Genomic DNA, 20881 nt, shown 5'->3' on the forward strand with positions numbered 1-20881 from the left:
ACTGGCTATGTGGTACACAGATCAGTCCTGTCAATTTACGAAGGTGCTCCTAACGACAACTCGTTATGTATATAAAAAGACATCTGTCCACAAAATCTCTTTCTTCCATTCAAATCTCACCACCATGGGCAAGACCAAAGAGCTGTCAAAGGACGTTGGGGACAAGATTGTAGACCTGCACAAGGCTGGAATGGGCTACAAGACTATCAGCAAGAAGCTTGGTGAGAAGGAAACTGTTGGAGCGATTATTCACAAATGGAAGGAATACAAAATAATCGCCCTCGGTCTGGAGCTCAATGCAAGATGTCGCCTCATGGGGTAAGGATGATCATGAGAAAAGTGAGGGATCAGCCCAGAACTACACAGGAGGAGCTTGTGAATGATCTCAAGGCAGTTGGGACCACAGTCACCAAACAAACCATTGGTAACACAATACACCACTATGGATTGAGATCCTGCAGGTCCCCCTCCTCAAGAAGGCACATGTACAGGCCCATCAGTAGTTTGCCAATGAACATCTAAATGATTCAGAAAAGGATTGGGAGAAAGTGCTGCGGTCTGATGAGACCAAAATTTAGCTCTTTGGCATTAACAAAATCGATTTTTCCCCGAAAAAGGGGATCCCACCACTGTTTCAAAATTTTTGACCATACACTTTATATTAGTCGTAGAGAATTATTTATTAAATATATATTTAAAATTGCACATATATCAAAAAATCCATATCCAAAAAACATCAACATATAAGTGGCTGCATACGGCTGATAAGAAAAAATGCGTGTGGATAAACATTGGTTAGAGGGCACACCCTGAAAAACTCCACTTTATGAAGATATAAGGATAGGATTCCCAAAGATTGGAAAGGAGATGTCAGATCTCGTCATACACGTGTGTGTAAAAATACAAAAAGACAGTCAACATGAAAAAAAATATATATATATCATACGTGTAGAAAAAAAATGGATGGATTTCACTCACAGTACTGAGTATGTTCGCCCATAGAACAAAGTAGGAGGATCTGAGTGGTTTTACCATGGATATAAATGAGTTTCAGCTTGATATGCAGATAGTTCAGGAGATCTCTAGCCTCATTCGGCTTTTACTCCCAGCCGCAGATGTATGCCTTTGCTGAACACATGCTTATCTGTAGTGGTGGTTTTCTCCAAAATGGAAAGAAGATATTAGCGGGTCAGTTGCTCCAATGGAGATTGAAATCCTGCTGAGGAATGCTGTTTTTCTCCGGAAATGGAGATTATAGCATCAGGATGGTTAGCTTGTCCAGGATAATGAATATCTGTATAAAGTGCAGTAGGTTCAGGAGATAATAACTATCTCGGCTCTTCTGTTTGCTGCATAAGCAGGCCTTTACTGAACAGCTGTTTTGATTTGTTTCCTGGTTGTGCTTCAATCCAAAGAGAGATCCTATGTGGCTGGATCCAATGGTATATAATTTGAATGTAAACTGAAAATTGGTAAAGGAAATAGTTTCTCCAACTCCGAAACTCTGTGATATCTCCAATCAAGTCCTCTGGTTCTTTGTTAGATATGAAGGAGTCAGGGCGGCCTCGGCTGTTGCAGTCACACACAAAACACCTAGCCCACGCCTATAAAATAAAATAAAATGCCTCTTTGGCATTAACTCGACTCACCATGTGTGGAGGAAGAAAAATGCCGATTATGACCCTAAGAACACCATCCTTAGGCTGGGTTCACACCTAGGTGTATCGATAAATGCGCGTTTCCGAGGGCTACCTGGCTGTATCCCAATGGATACGCGCGGCAAATATGCCACCCCCCCCCCAAAGAAGCTCCTGTACTTCTTTGGGTGTATGGCGTTTTGCAGCGAGTTCCTACGCGCTGTAAAACGCCCAGGTGGGAACCATGCCCATAGGCAATCATTGGTTTTCACATGTTGAGCGTTTTACAGAGCGTAGGAACGCGCTGTAAAACGCCCAGGTGTGAACCAGGCCTTACAGTCAAGCACGGAGGTGGAAACATTATGCCTTGGGGCTGTTTCTCTGCTAAAGGTACAGGCCAACTTTGCCGCATTGACGGGGCAATGTATTGTAAAATCTTGGATGAGAACCTCCTTCCCTCAGCCAGAACACTGAAGATGGGTCTTTCAGCATGACAATGACTCAAAACTTACCACCAAGGCAACAAAGCAGTGGCTCAAGAAGAAGCACATTAAGGTCATGGAGTGGCCTAGCCAATCTCCAGACCTTAACCGTATTAGAAAAATTATAGAGGGAGCTGAAAGTTTGAGTTGCCAAGTGACAGCCAAGAAACCTTAAGGATTTAGAGAAGATCTGTAAAGAAGAGTGGACCAAAATCCCTCCTGAGATGTGTGCAAACCTGGTAACCAACTACAAGAAACATCTTACCTCTGTGCTTGCCAACAAGGGTTTCTCCAACAAGTACTAAGTCATGTTTTGCTTGGGGATCAAATACATTTTTACTCACTGAACTGCAACTCAATTTAGAACATTTGCATCGTGTGTTTTTGCTGTATTTTTGGTTGATATTCTGTCTCTATCCATTAAAATTATAGACCTTTAATTTCGTTGTAAGTGGGCAAACTTACAGAATCTGCAGGGGATCAAATAATTATTTGCCAGACTATAGAAGTTTATGTACTAAGGCGAGGGGAGGGGCAGAGATGCTGGGCCAGCACCGAGAGTAATTAGATGCTTCCAAACAGAGGGAAGGGCTATGCTAGGGAACGGACGCCTACTGAAGTAGCCTGTTTTTCACCACCACACTGCCTCCCTGCTGAACAACTACTGATGTAAGATCCCAGGCAGGTGGAACACATCATCACGAATGAGTCAGACCTGGCTGGTAGACTTGGACTGGAAGAAAGGAAAAGCACAGAACAATAACTGTTCAGCACTACTAAGCAGAAAGCAAAGTATACATATGCAATGAACAAATATAGCTGCCCATATGTACATATAAAATTACAAATTGTTGATGTTAACAAGGTTAACATATTGATGAATATTTACATTAATCTGATCTCGGTTACATGTAAATAACACGCGAGAATAACAACATGAAATCACTGCCGCCAAATAAATAAATACACCATTGAAATAATTATGTGCAACCAGTTGTGTGATCCAGGTGTCCCTGCCAGACAGCAAAGTCAGGTCCTAGATCATCCTGAAGTCTACACTACATTTTTAGCGGGCCTAAAGTTTCTCTTAACTTTTACATTTTTAGATAAATTAGCTGCCCTAACCTGTACCATGCTGTTAAAAGGTTTTACATGCTCACAAATCACCTCTCCAGACTTGGTCCTTCTGCAGGTCCTAGAAAGGGAGGGGGTGGGGTAGGAAGTCATAAGGCCACTGTCACCCAACCAATGACGTTGCCTGGTTGCATTTTCTACATGTTGACAGCAGCCACGTGACCTGCCAGTAGCATTCTAAGACTCACGGCTGGACTATCCGGAGCAGCAATAGTTGAATATATGAAAACTTTTAGCTGGTCAGACTGGCAGGTGGTATGTAAATAATAATGCATAGTTGAGAGACTTTAATGTGATTTATGCAATACAGCCTGAACATGTGAAATCCCAGCTTGTTATGGGACAATTAAATAGCAATTGAATTAACTTCTCACTGTGCTCTCCCTCTCCTTAGACTAACAGCACTAGCATAGCTAGTACAGACCTTCACTCTAAATGTCTGAACGCCGCTGTGAAGGCGATCACAAGGGACTGATGTCAAGACAGATGAGCTAAGATAAACATACAATAAAACTAATCATGTTCACATATACGTTATAACAAAAAAGGAGCATTTCTGTAGATGCAGACTGAACTGAGATGCTTCCCTCTATGACTGTGGACTTAGTGGCTGTGCATACATTCACTAAAGGAATTAATGTGGGCTGTAATGAGCACAGTCTGAGCAACAGGAATATTAACAAGTGCAAGCTGGATCAGGTTCTACCTAAACATATAAATAAATTACTACTTCCCTTTTATTTACACCAAGCCAAAATATTCAAAAGCTCTATGCAATCTGGAGAACCACAAGCTATACAAAATACACAACGACTAACAATATAGAGTCTGCTTACTAAACCTGGAAAGAAGAAAACCGGAACAAAAATTGAGTTGTTGCTCACATTGATTAGATTTATTTTTCACTCCCCCCCACAACAAGATGACACTTGAATGATCACTATGGACAACAACTTTTCCCATTTTAATTTGATTTATGCATTTCTCACCTCTTCTCTTTTCACTTTAGCCAGACAGCAGGAATTCTATACAGTTTAGATCTTGGCATGTCACAACTCTAAACTGAACAGAAGCTGAGTAGATAAAAGGCACTAGAGGGTGATATTGCAGTGTAGATAGTTTTGCCAAGCTGAAATTTCAATGGTTCCTATTGTTGCATCTGCACAAACTATGGTGCACTTAAACTATAGTAAAAGATTATTACGTCTAAAGTTCTTGTCAAGTTCGTAATTTAAGGCTAAAGTCTATGTGCGTGTATTCCACACCAGAACTCACTGGTGACAGTGGCAGAAATAAGGCAGGTGCATGTGTGCCACCCAGTTCCTGTAGGGGTGAGAGTGGTAACCGTGGCGATGCATTTTGGGGATGGGTCCCCCTTTCTTAAAACCTGAACCTCAGTACAGCCTGGCTGCTAGAACCGGAACCCAAAGCCTCTTCCAGTCTAAGCCCCACTGACATCATCACGTGTAATACAAGTTCATTGGCCTGTATTACACGTGAGGATGCTAAGGGACATACCGCAGCCAGAGCAGAGGTTCAAGCGAATATATCTTAATTTGCACCCTAGACCTAAACAAGCACCTAACCCTTGCTGTGCGAGGGTAGCTTCACAGCTGGAGTTAAGTTTTTCACTGCCCAGAGTTCTTCTTTAAGCTTATACTAAATGTTAAGAGGGAGCTTCTCTTGTATTATATATTTTTTTCTCTTTTTTGCTGTTATATAGCACTAGATGGATGCACTTTCACTACCTCTGTGTTTGCAAATATCCTCAAAAGCACAAGGAATGCATGTATACTTAAAACCTGATCTGCACTTTAGAAAGGAGCAAATATCAGAGCACCCTGTTGAAAGAACTAACTTGGAAAGCAGGACTGCCAGGTTTTTTTTCCCTTTTTTAAACTTAAAATGACTGACTGACTCTGTTGCTACAAGATGTTGAAAATAAAAAGGTCTTTCTGCAAACATTTAATTCTCGCCTCTCTTCTCCCTCCACAGACTATCCCCACTGTAGAAAAGAGAACCGGCTGGCTCATGAATCTTCAGAAACCAACACCTTCAGGACTATCATTAAATTCTTGGTCCCCCAACCCTCTACTCAGAGGTTCGATCTACTGGCTTCGGTGTCACTACTTTGTGTATTCTGTGCTCCTGCTTTGAACCTGCCACTGGTACCCTGTTAGTATTGTAGATGTGTGTGCATGTTTTTACATTAAAGGATGATGAATAGTTATTCCAGGACAATACACATGCTTTATCAACAAAAACCAGACAAAGTCAACAGAATATTTTACCAAGTAGCTATCATCATGAAATGCATAGTGTAAGCTTGGAATCCACAATGTGTCTCCTTTCACCAAAACGTCCCTTTCTTCACGAAAACAAGCAGTCTGCAAAATAAAATATAATTTATTTTAAAAAGTGTTTATAACATAACAAAACAATTACATTCTTGGTTTATGAATAGTATAAACATTTCTTAGCTTCGTTGAATAGAGTTTGCAAAAATACTTAATGATGAAGTGAAAGTTGTGATAACCTTTTATTTACTAATCATCTTCCAGTCATCTCCCTGAGCTCCTCTACAAAACCATATTTAGTTGGGAAAAAAAACACCACAGTGCAGTCTTAAAAGAGCAGATGAGGAGACCAAGCATTTTGTAACCTGCTAAAAAAACAAAAACAAAAAAAAACACAAATGGAGGTCAATATGTTTTGCTTGCAGCTCCTTCACTGCGACTATTAATTTTAGTCACGTGTGTTCTCATTTATAAAGTATAGATAAAAGTACACACAAATGAGCTATGTTTTCAAAGTGTGGGAGGAAAGCAGAGCATAAAGGTACTTCTATGCATGTTCACATTGGCACTTCCCTGTGGGTGCCAGCATTTCTGTGTTTCTAGCTCTAATTCACCCACAGCCACCAAAATGGTAATGTAGATTATGCCTAGATGATCAATTCACAGAACTGCTATAACTGGTTATGGAAAGGCTAAATGCATCAGGTAAAGTGACACTAAACTGAGGAGTTAAATCTGAAAATGCATTCAAGTACATTAACTATTAACAAAAATGTAGCTTGTTTATCATTCAGCTATAGATCTTCAAATCATCTCTGGATTGGTGCTGACACTTTTCTTCCTTCTGGAGGGTGGCTACTTGTGTTCCCCATGATCCCTGTGCGTGTTGTAAAGTAGTCCCCGATCCAAGCTCACTCCCATGATGGATTATAATCTCAATATATTTATTTAATATATAGTAAACAAAACATGAGATTGCAGTCCATCACGGGAGCGAGCTTGGAGCACACACAGGGACAATAGGGAACAAAAGTAGCCAGAAGGAAGGACAGTGTCAGCATGAATTCAGAGATGATTTGAGGATCTACAGCTGAGTGATACACAAATAAGATACATTTTCGTTAATACAAATCACAAGTCCTTTTTAACAACAGAAAACCAGAATGTATTGGGATCACTTTTGCTTAAAATTGTGTGTTTACACACATGTACACACACTAGCAGTAGTTTATTATACTGTGCAAAGTATTTACTTCCTATATCTCACTGCACGGAAATTCGTGTTATCGAGACATGCAATAGATGAGATTGCCTGTATGATATAAACCACATCTAGATATAGACATACAATAAGAACGCCAGTTTCTAAGTCTCTTAAATAGTACAAGATGAGCGGAGAAGCCTGTCTGTACTTGTCCGATCTCTGGAAGGCATCCCAGACATGTCAGGGAATAGGACCAATGACACATCTTGGCATTCCTGTTTGACATAACCTGAGGGAAATGGAAGGTCAACACTGCACCTCTCATAAACCTGAATTCCCAGTGCTTGTGCTCTGCACCACAACGTGCTGGGAACACGTGAACATTTTTGCCCTCATTAACACCTACACTGTAGGTGCAATTAGTGATTTCTGCATCAGGAAACTGACTTCCTGCAGCAGGAATCCCAAGTCTGCCAGTTACAAGCGGCAGCTGTCATCGTTCAATTTAATGATCAGGTGACAGCAGCCGCATTTGAAAGCGGCAGAATGCTGGCACATCACAAGTAAATCGTATGTTACATGCAGTTAGAAAGAGATCACTATCCCTGGGTGCATGATTAATGCTTCCAGGGATAGTGATTGATTCCTAATCGCATGTAATTGTATCACATAGTATCACATAAGATTACATGTAGTGTACCAGAGTTCTGCCGCTTTCAAATGCGGCCAGTATCACCCAATCATTAACTTGAACAGGTGACAGCTGCCACTTGTAAAATGGAAGAATTGGAATTCCTGCTGCAAGAATTCGCAATTTTCTGATGCACGAATACCAAATCGCACCTATTCGGTAGGTGTGAATGTAGCCTTTATCTCATACAAAGACAAACGAATGCCTATTCTCCAAATGCCTTCAGAGCACCACTTATATGCAGCAGACTCAGGCCATTTATCATGCCTTTAGCACACCTAGCATGTGGTACTGTGCATTTCCATTTATTTGAATGGCACTCCCAAAGCACGTTCCAGTGCCTGTGCATTGCAGCACAGGGCCCGGTACTGTAATACCGTGTGTTGCAGTGAAAAAAGTAGTGCATGGATTACTCTGTATCACCGCAGCACATGGTATTGTAGTAGTGCGCATTGTGCTGCAAATCACAGTCACCAAGAGGTGTGTTGGGCGCAATTCACATTTAATGGCAAGGAACCTAGCACTTGGTACCATACCCTAGATGTGCCGTGCTATAGCTTTAACTAAACGCACAGTAAAGTACACAGCGCAACATTCTGGTGTGAATGGGCCCTGATGCTGGCCATTAGACTGAGGGAAAACTAGTTGCAGAAAAAAAACTGCGGAGAAAATCTCTGGATTGCAGCAAAAGGTGTTTTTTTTTGTTATATAATAAGTTATTCATTTGTATCTTGTTATTTGTAGCTGGAGTTGTGCTTTAATCCGTTTAGGATTGAACTCATGGCAGCTTGGTGAGCTGTCAAGTTTTGCACATTTTCTCAAGACTTAAGGCTGGGTGCACACCTAGGCGCCACCATTTTTGCGTGTTAGCAGCACGCGGTTATTTGTGCACATTTGTATGCACGTTTTGCCGGCAGCTGAAAACCATTGTGGGCAATGGAAGAAAGCCCGTATAAACGTGCAAAAACGCTCATGAAAATGTACAACATGCTTCTGTTGTGCGTTTTTGGCCAATTCCAATGAAGTCTGTGGGGCAAAAAAGCGCTTTTAACTGCCTAAAGAAGCTCCTGTACCTTTTCAGGCATTTTTCTGCTCGGGTGTGAACCAGGGCCATTGAAAATCATGGGATTTCTTGAGTTGGGAAGTTAAAAGCACTCTTCGAACTGCTCAAAAACTCCTAGGTGTGAACCAGGCCTTAATATTTGCCAGTGTGGGCCATTTTCACACAGTAAAGCAAATACAGTAATACAAAAATAGGTAGGTAGGCAGTCAGGCAGGCAGGAATGCAATTCTAGCTTTAGTGAGAAGGGCATGTTAGTCCAACAGTTATCGCAGGCTAAAGAAAGGTAATGTGGGCTGGTCAGACTTAGCCAGTGAAAAGTTAATTACACTTTTTTCAGTTTGGCTCCATCTTTATTTTAGAAACCATGTGTTGAGAACATTTTGCAGGAAACCTCTCCTAACCTCCCTCTGAAACGACAAGTTGCTCATCTGTCTTTGGATGCAATGGTTTTTCAGTCACGGACCAGGAACAGGTACGCAGCAAATGAATACAGAACCTTGTCAGCACACCATGTTTCAGGTTGGTGATTCAGAAAGCATTGAAGACCTTACATTAGGATGACAACCAGACAACTGACATTTTCAAAATGAGATCACCAATGGCAGCACCCTCAAGTCTCTCACATTTCTATACATTTTCAGTTGTGCTATAACTATATGACAAGAATACATTTACTTCTAATTTCCAAAATGTTGGTCTAATCTGTTCAGGGACTGCACATTTTAAAATATGAGTAAAGCTAGCTATCCCCCAACATGTCAGGCAGACAAGCCTGGTTATACGGCAGTCAGGTCATTTCTAGCTTTTGCCATAAAGCATATGGTATATCTAAAAACATGAGCACCTTAGTGCTCATGTTTTGAGCGGTGTGCCTCAAGGATCTGTGCTGGGCCCGATACTGTTCAACCTATTCTTTAATGACATCGGGGAGGGAATAAATAGCCATGTTTCCGTGTTTGCAGATGATACAAAAATAGGGAGGGTACTAGAAACGGATCGTGACAATATAACATTGCAGGAGGACCTGGATAAAATAGGGGAGTGGGCAATACTATGGCAGATGAGGTTTAATGTCGATAAATGCAAAGTAATGTACTTTGGACATAAAAATAAACAAATAGGCTATACAATCATGGGTATGCCGCTAGGGAAGTCAGAAATAGAAAAAGATTTGGGGGTCATTGTAGACCACAAACTGAATGGTAGCTTGCAGTGCCAAGCTGCGGTAAACAAAGCTAGCAGGGTCTTGTCCTGTATTAAGAAGGGGATGTATTGCAGGGACAAGTCTATAATTGTGCCTCTATATAGATCGTTGGTTCGGCCACATCTGGAGTACGCGGTCCAGTTTTGGTCGCCGGTACTGAGAAGGGATGTCCTTGAACTGGAGAGAGTCCAGCGGAGGGCAACAAAACTAATTAGGGGAATGGAGGACCAGAGCTATGAGACAAGGCTTCTGACCTTAAACATGTTTACGCTGGAATTAAGGAGATTAAGGGGGATATGATTTTCATGTACAAGATGTTCAATGGTGACAGCAACATTGGCAACAAACTGTTTGAGATTAACTCCATTACAAAGACTAGAGGACTAGAGGCCACCACCTAAAGTTGGTGGAGAAAAAATTCCAGCACAATGGGCGAAGAGGGTTCTTTACAGTAAGAGCGGTTAAGGTCTGGAACTCACTGCCATCAGCAGTGATTTCGGCCAAGAGTGTAGATTTGTTCAAGAAACGTTTGGACAATTTCTTGAGGGACCGTAATATCCAGCGATACCAGTATCACTAAGAATGAGATGATGCGTGGACCTATATGGGTTGGACTTGGACGTATGTCTTTATTAAACCCCAAATACTATGTAACTATGCAACTTAGTGGAACAAACATGCAGAAGGCAACCTATATTAAAACTGCAAAAGCCTGTGGTGGTTAGGTTACTATTGTATCTACCAATTTGAATAACTGATGCTTAACCAACTGTATTTTGTTGTGAGGCATTTCTCCCCGTACATTCTGATTACTGGTTTGTTGTGGAGTTCAGAAGAGTAAAAGTTTACTAATCTGACAGACAAATGGAGAAATATTACTGTTACTAACACTTAGGTCATCTAAAGTGTATTGGCAAATGTATGAGTAATTATATATTCCTTGTCATTTGTCATAGGTTTAAAGAGGAATATTGCATGGTCTTTTGTCTAACATTCTTGCAAGGATCTGCACTGACACAACACAGGTTTCTTTGTGGGATATATGGGCTAGGCTCCAGAACTGGCAACTTACAAGCATTTATTAAATCACTTCTAAAACCATGCTTTCCTGATCTAATCTGACTTATGCTGACTCATAACAAGTCTATAATCTACACAAGTGTCTTTTCAGTAAACTGTCATCCTCCCTTTTCCCATTTCACTTCAAAGGATGCATTTAGAATTATAAAACTTTGGTTCCTTGGCAAATTAGGGAAAATAAACCTTGCTGAAGAAAAAAAAAATACTCAAGATATATTCACATGTATTTTCAACACTAAGAACTGCAGATTTACAATACAAAGCAATTAGAAGGTGGGAAATGTAGTACAGCATGAGAGATTCTGGCACCTACATATGGCAGACAAAACTATAAATGACTTTTGATGTGGTACTTCAACTTACATGCATCAGAAGTACAGCCCTGGCATTGAATGTGGAATTGTTAAAGCACTGTACTTAAAAGGGGATTACCAAGTGTAATCTAGGAGTACATACATATAAACACACACATACAGAGAAAAAAAATAAAAAAAAGAGACAAACAGACACAGGAATTCCAGGGTAAAAATAAAACTTGGAACCCATATGCTGAAATACTGTTCTGGAGGCACAATGCTACATCACGAGTAATTAAAAATACTAATATTAAATTGCAGATAAAATACTACATATACAAATTCCTTGCTGTCTTCATCAAATAACATATATATGGTACAAGTACTGGACATGCAGCCTGTGAGCCAATTTTCTCAGCAACAGTGAGCATGCTCTAGATGTTAATCTTATACTCCCTGAAGCATGTGCAGTTCAGCCAAGGCATCTAGCTCCCAGAAAGCTTGCAAACCTGTGCAGGCAACAGTGTTAATCAGGTCCAGGTCACATCTAAGGGTCTGTACACTTGTATGTAAAGTAATTATATGATGACAGCATGGAAAGTGCTTAAGTAACATTTTACTTTCACATTGGAGCCATCCTGTAAGGACATGCGTCCAAGTTCCTCATTTTGGCAGCCATCTTGTCAGCAACACAAGGAAATCAGTGCGCTATACATGTGGCGACTACCAACAAAAGGTAAACTGCTCAGCAGCAAAAGCTAAAAAAACATCAATATAATACAACTAATGTTTTAATAGCTGCTGCAAAAGCCCAACTATGATTGACTAATCTTCAAGCAGCAAAGCTGAGGTTCAGGAATAAGTTTGCTGTCTGTGCCCCCTTCTGTGGCCTACAGGAATGAATCATCAGTCTTGTAGGTGCTTGTGAAGCTTTCAGCGAAGTTATAATTATTGGCTGATAATAAATAATCATTTTGGCTGCAAAATGAAGCACAGCAGGCCAAGACCTGAACTGAGCTGAACACAATTGCATAGTGGTCAGCACACTAACACACTGCTCACTTGATCCAAACATCTTGAGATCCTGAAGATCTTCTATCAAATATTGCCGTTACATATAACCTATACTAAACTACATGATAACAAAATCCAATAATAGTACAGAGCAGCCTTTAGGAATGAGCTCATGGGACTAATTAGAACCACATTTCTACATTTGTTAAAGTAGTACACTTCTCTAGCTGTAAAAGAAGTGGGGTCAAATATGTAGATAATGCTGTAATATTTAACCACAAAGCATCTTAACAAAAACTAATTCTAAAATATACAATTACTTTACACTTAAGGTAAATTAAGAGCAAACATAAGGACACCAACCTAGTGCAATATAATTGTGGCCAGTGGCGGGGCTTTAAGCTGAATGCACATTTAAGGTTATCGGTATCATTGGATGTGCATTTAGTGTGTGCGCTGGTTTCCCCAGTCAAATCTGTGAGAGCAGCAAGACCAGTGTGATGTGCTATGCTTAAAGTGGATCCCTCATGGACTAATAATTCTAAATCCTACATGGTTCTCCAGCTCTCCAGTTTTTTCCCTTTTCTTGTGCATTTCATTCCATTTGTGTGCCCGAGAACTTTTTCAATCATTGCTCAACACAGCTCTGTCATATAGTTTGATTCACTTTGTTATATCATCATATGTTATAGCTTAAATGTAATTGGAGTTCAGTTTGCGCAGTTGGCCAACCTACATACATAAACTATTTGAACAGATGTTTACTATGTTAACCCATTGGCCAAGAGTTGACCAAGGCCCAGTAGAAGAACGGTGATGGAAAATATTTCAGTTCCTGGGAGTCACCTATTGGAATCTCTCCCAGTCTTTGACCAAGTCCTGGATCTATCCTCCTGCAGAGCTGCATCATTCACCAATGACAGATCTGAAAGATTAGTGCAATACTCTCCTGGTCTTTAAGGGCAGGTGCAAGGTGCCAACCAGACAATCAAAATCTGAAGGCTCTGGGAGGTGGGCGCAAAATGTGCTACTGGATGCGCTGTTAAGTTTACTCGCGCAGAAGATGAGAGAATGTGATGTTCAGCATGCTGCAGCCTGCATAAGTCAAAAAAACTGAGGACTGGGTAAAGGAAAGTTAAAAAAGTGTCAACTGCTTGGTCAGTTCAGCAAGTCCCTGTCATCAGTGCTTTGTCTAGACTGATTAAATGAACATTGTCAAGTATAAAAGGTGGTTTTCTGCGTGGCATGGAAGCCCTGGGCAACTGCCAAGTCGTCGTCCCCCCACTCCCCTCCCAAACACCAGCCCTGTGGGTGTATGTCTGACTGCCTCTCTATTTGTTTTACATTTGCAGAACATCAATAGTACCTCAGCTCGTTTTAGCATCTCCCATTTGTGTAGAATCTTCATGGCAAAGATCTTTCCACTGCCTTTCATTTTCACCACAGCCACCTGAAGACATGAAATAAAAAAAAAAAACAATTCAAAATACTGGCAAGATTATGAAATGGAAGCATATAAGCAAAAGACAAAAATAAAAGAATGTAGTATATACCTCCTTGTACTATCCTAGACAACATTTGGTAGAGATTTTAAACCATCAGAAATGTTGTGCCACTGGCAACAAAAACCGATGGAGCACTTCTTAACTGCAACATGATTCGTCATCCTCTTGCTATTTCTACCATCAATACGTGCTGGTTTTTTAAATTTTAATTTTATTTACCTCAACAGTGTTTTTGCACAGAGGATGAGATTTGGCACAAAAAAAAATAATACTAAAGCCCATTGGCTAGTATTGTCAAAGGGAAAAGCGGTACTCTATCCAAAACTAAATGAATAAGGTGATAGGGGCCCACAACACCAACTACAGCTCCAAATTAGGAATCCAGACTGATAATTTTAGGATGCCAGGATGCCTATTTAAAGGATATACCCAGAATGTGTGCTGTACGCTAGTTAAAATATAAATGGTTCATTATTTAGTTCAGACAGACCATAAGAACTTGCACCATGCCACCTGCTCCCATATAGCATAGCTGGTATGTGTATGAGTGCAGGGGTCCATGTCACTCCTATTACCGCTACTACCTGTCACTGAGACAATGGCTATAAAAAGATAACTTACCTCCCCAAATGCTCCTCTCCCAATGACTTTTAAAATCTCAAAGTCTTCTCTTTTGAGCCTCATCTGCTTGATTTTTGAGGAAAATGGTTCAGCTGACGAGAGAAAAGATTAGTTAGTCTTCTGCATATCCGTTTTTTAACAAAGGCTCCGGTTTCTTCCATCTCTACCCGTTAGCATCAAGGTTACACCTTGTAATGCCATGTACAGTACAAATTACAGCCTCCGTACTCTAATCCTATCTATACACACACACAGAGAAAAACTAATCACAAACTGTCTAAACTCCAAGATTGCCGAGGATATAGAAATGTACTGAAAGGCTATTTCCTTTTCTCCAATTTTTACAATAAAAAACATATTACCAATTGAACACTATTGTTTTTTGTTGCTTTATTATGCCCATTACTGCACATTCAATAACCCACACACTACACAGTAATTCCAAGCAAAGCTCAAATCTGTCTCCATATTTTGCAGAAATCACAAAGGGCACAGCAAATGTAAGGCAATTCTTCTCTGCGTGATAATGTTTAGGATGGTAAAACAAAGCTATTTTTAGCAAAACATAATACATCTTTAATATAATAGTAATGTAAATATATAAAAACAAATCAACTCTTTATATTAAGCCAAGATTGCTATTGGTTTAATGTCTTAGCATAAGACTATGTAATGCAGAAAAACACCTGGAAATAATACAGCTTTACTAAAAATGCAATGTAACTATATTCTACATGGTCAGCAGACAGTATTATACTACTATACTATATGAACATTTCACTATTAATAATAGTATACCTACTAAAGAATGCATTTTGTTGATCTTACAGAAGTGCAGCAAAAAAGCCTAACAGCTGCAGAAGTCTCAGTTTTCGTGCTGCATTTTCTAGAATATTAAGTAAATGAAAAACCCACTTAGGTGTACATGCGTTGCAACTGAAATGACTTCTGAGAGATATAAAATAGCTACAGGATAATTAATCTTGCAGGCATCCACACAAAACTAAAATATCAGTGGACTGAACCAATAAAATGTCCTTTAGTTAAAAAGAATTTGTGGGGATACAACACCAGTAACATAATTTACCTCTAATGAAGTATATGCTATGTCCTTCGGCCTGCTGGTTACTTAAACGCCGTAAGAAGGATCTGGCTTCACTGATAAGAGGATTTTGTAAATCAGTAGTTCTCAACCTGTGTAACCTCAGGACCCACATTTCTCCTTGATCATTAAGTCACGACCCAAGTCACACTGCCATGGAACGCACAGCATTATGGTACTGCGCATTCCAGGGCAGGCGTACGAACTGTGGGTGGGAGGTGCGTTTGGGTTACCGTTCAAATTAATGGCAACTCAAAACACACCTCCCACACCAGAATACACAGTAGGTGCAATTGCGTGGTACAGTGTGTTAATCGCACGGTACTATGTGACTAATGCACTGTACTGGTGTGAACAGGATCTCAAAAAAACTGACACAATCTGACCCACTCACAGACATTCTGACACACATACACACTCCAACATTTTTTTAATTTAATTTTTATTAAGGTCCACCCAGTCCCCTACCTTACAAGAACTGGAGTGGAACCTCCACTGCTGTGCTGTGACTGAGCTCCATCCGAATGTGCATTGCTTGTACAGCTCCCTCGTGCCCTGTATAGGTCCCTGGAGCCAGAATGTGATGTCACCTCTACAGGACACGTGAGGGAGCTGTAAGCAATGCTCATATGGATGGAGCTCCCTCACGGCCATAGCTCCATCCCATCCCAACCCTAGCTGACACTCGGCGTCGGACAGCATATTTTGAATGGCTGCTTGGCACGAGAATTGACATTGCTGTGCTAGGGATAGGCAGAGGAGACTCTCACCTAGAAAAGTGGAAGGCATACGGCGACCCAGTGAAAACAGGGTCACGACCCACTTTTGGGTCACAACCCACCAGTTGAGAACCAAGGTTGTAAAGTAAACTGCAGGCAGCAGGACGTAGGATACACTTCATTAGAGGTAAATTATGTGATTGGTGATGTATCCCCCAATTCTTTTTTTTTTTTCCTTCAACTAGACTTCAGGTTTTAGTCCCACTTATTAAATGCTCTATCTCATAGCAGTCAGTCAGAATTCATTATTCTTAAAGTGTATCTGAATCCAAAACTTTTTTTAATTTTTGCTAGAGTGGTGAGGGGTTAGTATCTCTAAAGGGTGTTCACTAAATGTCCGTAATGTGTTGCACGCAGTATAGGAGAGCTACCCTACTCTCCCAATGTGTAAAAAGTCCAACAAAAGTTTCTCTGCAGCACCACATGCATCTTTATTCCACATCCAAATATGAACAACAGTTTCGGACCTCCTAGGAACCTTCCTCAGGTAAAAAAAAAGCATCATGAAAGCATCTCAAAACTTCACTTATACTAGACCAGAAATGTGCATCACCTTATTACAAAGCAAATCAGGATAACCACTTGCCATGGATACAAAGAATCTTTATGAATCTACATTTAAATTCAAATACAACAACATAGTACCTAAATGTTTATTATGATTTACTTGTGTTTTTTTGTGTGATTTAGATTTACTTTTGTTGCAGGATTTGCCAAAGTGATGTGAGAACTACATTTCTATGGCATGATGTTGTATTTGTATTTAAAAATGTAGATTTATAAAGATTATTTGTATCAATGTAACTGGTTATCCTGATCTGCTGTACAATTAGGTGATGCACATTTTCGGTCTATTATAGTGGATACAAAAGTAAGTGAGGTTTTGGGACACTTTCACGATGCTTGTTTTACCCGAGAAAGGATTATAGGAGGTCCAAAATGGTTGCACATATTTGGACTTGGAATAAGAAGATTCATGTGGTGCTACATTTTGTTGGACTTCTTATATATTGGAGTAGGCCAGCTCTCCTTTGCATCGGAAAATGTATTGAAAACAATGCACTGCTTGTGTGGCTGATATCCTAAAGAAGGTTTTTTTAACAGGTGCAGTATAAATAGCAGTAAAATACAGAGCTTCAACTAGTGGAAAATCTACACATCTCAAGAATTAAAGCACATATGTTCAAAGAAATACATATCTCTCTCTCTATCTATACACAAACACACACATATACATAGCTTGAAAATTCACTTGTCCTCTCGTCTGTGACGAGAGGACACTGGAGCCAAACGAGTAGCTTCTTGGATGGCTGCTTAGCCCCCTATGTGATCGCAATAAAGTTAAGTTAATTTTTTTTTCTAATTAAAGTGATCAAAAAACCCACAAAATTTTATTTTTAAAGCCCCCACATACACAAACATGCGTCGGGTGCGCCTACGTGTGAAAATGGCAATTGTGCCACACGTTACATAACACCGTGAAAGTCAGAGTGAGAGCAATACGTTTAGGGCCATTAATCTCTATTAACACTGAACTGATGAGCAGTAAAAGCTTTTAAAGCGTCGCCTATGGCCAGTTCTGAGTATGTTTTTTTTTTTTGCGATTTTGCGGGCGACACAATTTTAAAGTTTGACATGTTTGGTGTCTATTTACCCGATGTGACCCTGTCTTTTATAATGTACCAAAAATATGGGTAAGAATAAATGTTTTTTTAACATAACTTAGCGAAAACTTTTTTTTCTTCGAAATTTACGGTACTTTTTCATTATATAGTAAAAAAGAAAAGAAAACCCCAGTGGTGATTATATACCACCAAAAGAAACCTCCATCTGTCCCAAAAAAATGTTAACAAATTGCAAGGCTATAGTCCGGTCATGCTGACTGGTGACATTTTTTGACTGACTGGTGAGACACCCTAAAAATTTTCAAGTACACACACTAAAATAGATAAACTATACATTCCCTAAGGCTGGGTTCACACCTGCGTGTATGGAATATGTGCGTTTGCCGCGATTTGCCGTCAAAGAAACACGCGACAAACGCGATTTTCCGAGGGCTATCCAGCTGTATCCTAATGGATACGCGCAGCAAATACGCCCCAAAGAAGCTCCTGTACTTTTTTGGGGGTAGGGTGTTTTACAGCGTGTTCCTACGCGCTGTAAAATGTCCAGGTGGGAACCATGCCCATAGGCAAATCATTGGTTTTCACATTGTGAGCGTTTTACAGCGCGTAGGAACGCGCTGTAAAACGCCCAGTTGTGAACCGGGCCTTAAAGGGGGCTGGAGTATAGTAATGCAGGAGAGGTCTCCTACCCCATGCAAATGTTACCAAATTTCATGCACTTTTGTGCAGATTCCTTAATTCTAAATGGTGAACCTCCCTATGCTATCAGGCTGGATGCTCCATGTTCTGAAATCATTGGGTGGCTACTGCAGCAAGTCACTCTGCAAACAGTTCCAAAAAGTCACCGAAGTCAGAGCACAGTTACATGTTACATTAAGCGGTGTGGTTATAATGATAGACATATGGACTTAGCTTATGCAGTGCCTGTCGCACATATTGAAACAATGAGTGACCTCAGGCTGCATAGACTGGGCAACATACAAAGCATTGGAAGAACAAGTCTCATCATAGTTACATAGTTACATAGTATTTGAGGTTGAATAAAGACATTAGTCCATCAAGTCCAACCTATTAGGATCTCATTAATGCAATAGTAACATATCTCTTTACAATACCAGACTGTTTTTTCTGCACAGCAACAGTGTTCAGAAAATATATATACAAAAAAAGTAATTTTGAGAACTGCTGCAGAACATAGAGTATTTATTTTTTACTAGTGCCTATATGATAATGCAGACATTGCAACAATACAAATGTTTCCAAGAACTACCTGCACTTCTTACTGTCAGACAACCTTACAATTTTGGTGGTACTCATGGTGATCGCATAGATGGCGCTGTGCAAAACGCAAAGTAATTTCTAGGGATGTACCAAAATTGAATTTTGAGACCGAAACAGATGTAGATCACTTCCCCTTCATTAATAACTGGGACATAGTGAGCACACTATGTCCAGTTATTTACACTCACCGATCAGCTGATCGGTGAGTGTTTGTGTACCTGCTCTCCATCCTGAATCGGCTGCGATCAGAGCACTCTCCTCCAATCACCGCTCTCGATCCTGACACAGGAGGCAGCGCTGGGAGGTGTGGGAGGAGCTCCCGCCTCCTGTGACAAATTACAGCAGTCACTGCCCCGCACTGCTCGGTATCCTGACAGGAGGCAGAGCCAGGAGGTGTGGGAGGAGAACTCTGCCTCCTGTGAGAGATTGCAGCTCTCACCACTTCAGAAAACCTCTCTAACCTGACACAGGAGGCCGAGCCGGGAGGAGAGCTGGGATACACTGAATGTTTGGCCGCCTTGGCACTTTCGGCAAATAGCCAAAAGTGCCATTTTCGGCCGAAATGTTTCGGCGGACTACATTTCAGTGTATCCCTAGTAATTTCAATGGGTCAAAGGCACACACAAAGAAAAGAAAACTCGTTGATATGTTTATTGAAGAATGTCACGTTATTTCATCAAAAGCTAACGTTTCGGGACCTCGCAGGGTCCCTCATCATAGTGGTCCCTGCGAGGTCCCGAAACGTTAGCTTCTGATGACATGGCAATCTTCAATAAATATATTAATGAGACATTGAAACTGTTCTTTGTGTGCCGGTGACCCACTGAAAATTATTGCAATGCTACTCACACATTGTCAATTAATAAAGAAAGCAGTATGATGAACATAAGGGCAAAATGTCCAACATGAATTTTGGCCTCACCTGTCCTATTATGGCTACACATGCAAAATGATGCAAAATACTTACATCACATGACTCAATTCCATGTCTATACTATCTTCAAACTGAATAGGATCTCACACTGGCAGTAACCAAATATACATTATTGTTATTACAGAGATAATAAACGCAAAACAGTAAAACCATAGCCTACAGTTCTCAGACAAGCTGCATCCTTTTGTGATTTTATAATACAGCTCAAGAACGTAGTTTTTAAAAGGTCATGTCAAGACAATTTTTAGATCTAGTTTTGTAAAGAATGGGGAAGGATTAAAACTCCTGTTGGGGCTACTACTATCTGGGCTCCATTATAGAGAATTGCCCTCATTGCCCTCATTTCCTATCCTGTCAACAAAAGTTTCATCAGATAGAAGGTGAATGAAAATCTGCAACAGTAACACATACTGAAATAAAAGCCTGCAAAGGTTTTCTGGCCTTCCCCTATCCTAATAAAGAAAAGCATTCCAATTTATTTTGGTGGTGCTGTTGAAGAATTCCCCACACTTTGCCTGGTAAAATGTCAGCAGAACAAGAAGTGAGGGTAAATATTTATAAAAGGCACTAGATACTAGTAAAAACGAGACACGGGTCCTAACCCTTCCTAAACCAAAAAAAAAGCTTCGGCTGGACATGCACTTCAATTTAAATGCTAACTGAATGATATGTAGATCACCAATTCACATATGTACAGTACAATTGCAATTTGTTAATTCAAATAGTCGTTTTCATTTTTTTTTTTAATTCTTTGTTGGATTTCTGTGCTGCTGACCACCTCCAACCTCTTTCAACCACTCCATGCAGTCTCTCACTTCATATGAGGAACGGCTTCACACGAAACATGGTGGGGTGAACATGGCCTTGCTGAGAGAGACCAATAGCTTTTTATATATATTCTTTATTTAAGATATTAACAATTTTAACAAAAT

At 40.3% G+C, this 20881-nt stretch overlaps 1 protein-coding gene across 1 annotated transcript in view; it reads right to left on the minus strand.

The window, feature by feature from the left end:
- CDC42BPG (CDC42 binding protein kinase gamma) overlaps nucleotides 1-20881 on the minus strand; it is a 110438-nt gene that overhangs the window by 52578 nt on the left and 36979 nt on the right. Inside the window, exons 2-4 of the mRNA XM_018554317.1 lie at nucleotides 14229-14320; nucleotides 13469-13552; nucleotides 5545-5640 (exon numbers count right to left, since the gene is read on the minus strand). Coding sequence (XP_018409819.1) covers nucleotides 5545-5640; nucleotides 13469-13552; nucleotides 14229-14320 — 272 coding nt within the window. The remainder of the gene's footprint in view (nucleotides 1-5544; nucleotides 5641-13468; nucleotides 13553-14228; nucleotides 14321-20881) is intronic.

The sequence above is a fragment of the Nanorana parkeri genome, unplaced genomic scaffold (assembly GCF_000935625.1).
Source record: "Nanorana parkeri isolate BGI_ZX_2015 unplaced genomic scaffold, ASM93562v1 scaffold153, whole genome shotgun sequence".
In the NCBI taxonomy this organism is placed as follows: domain Eukaryota; kingdom Metazoa; phylum Chordata; class Amphibia; order Anura; family Dicroglossidae; genus Nanorana; species Nanorana parkeri.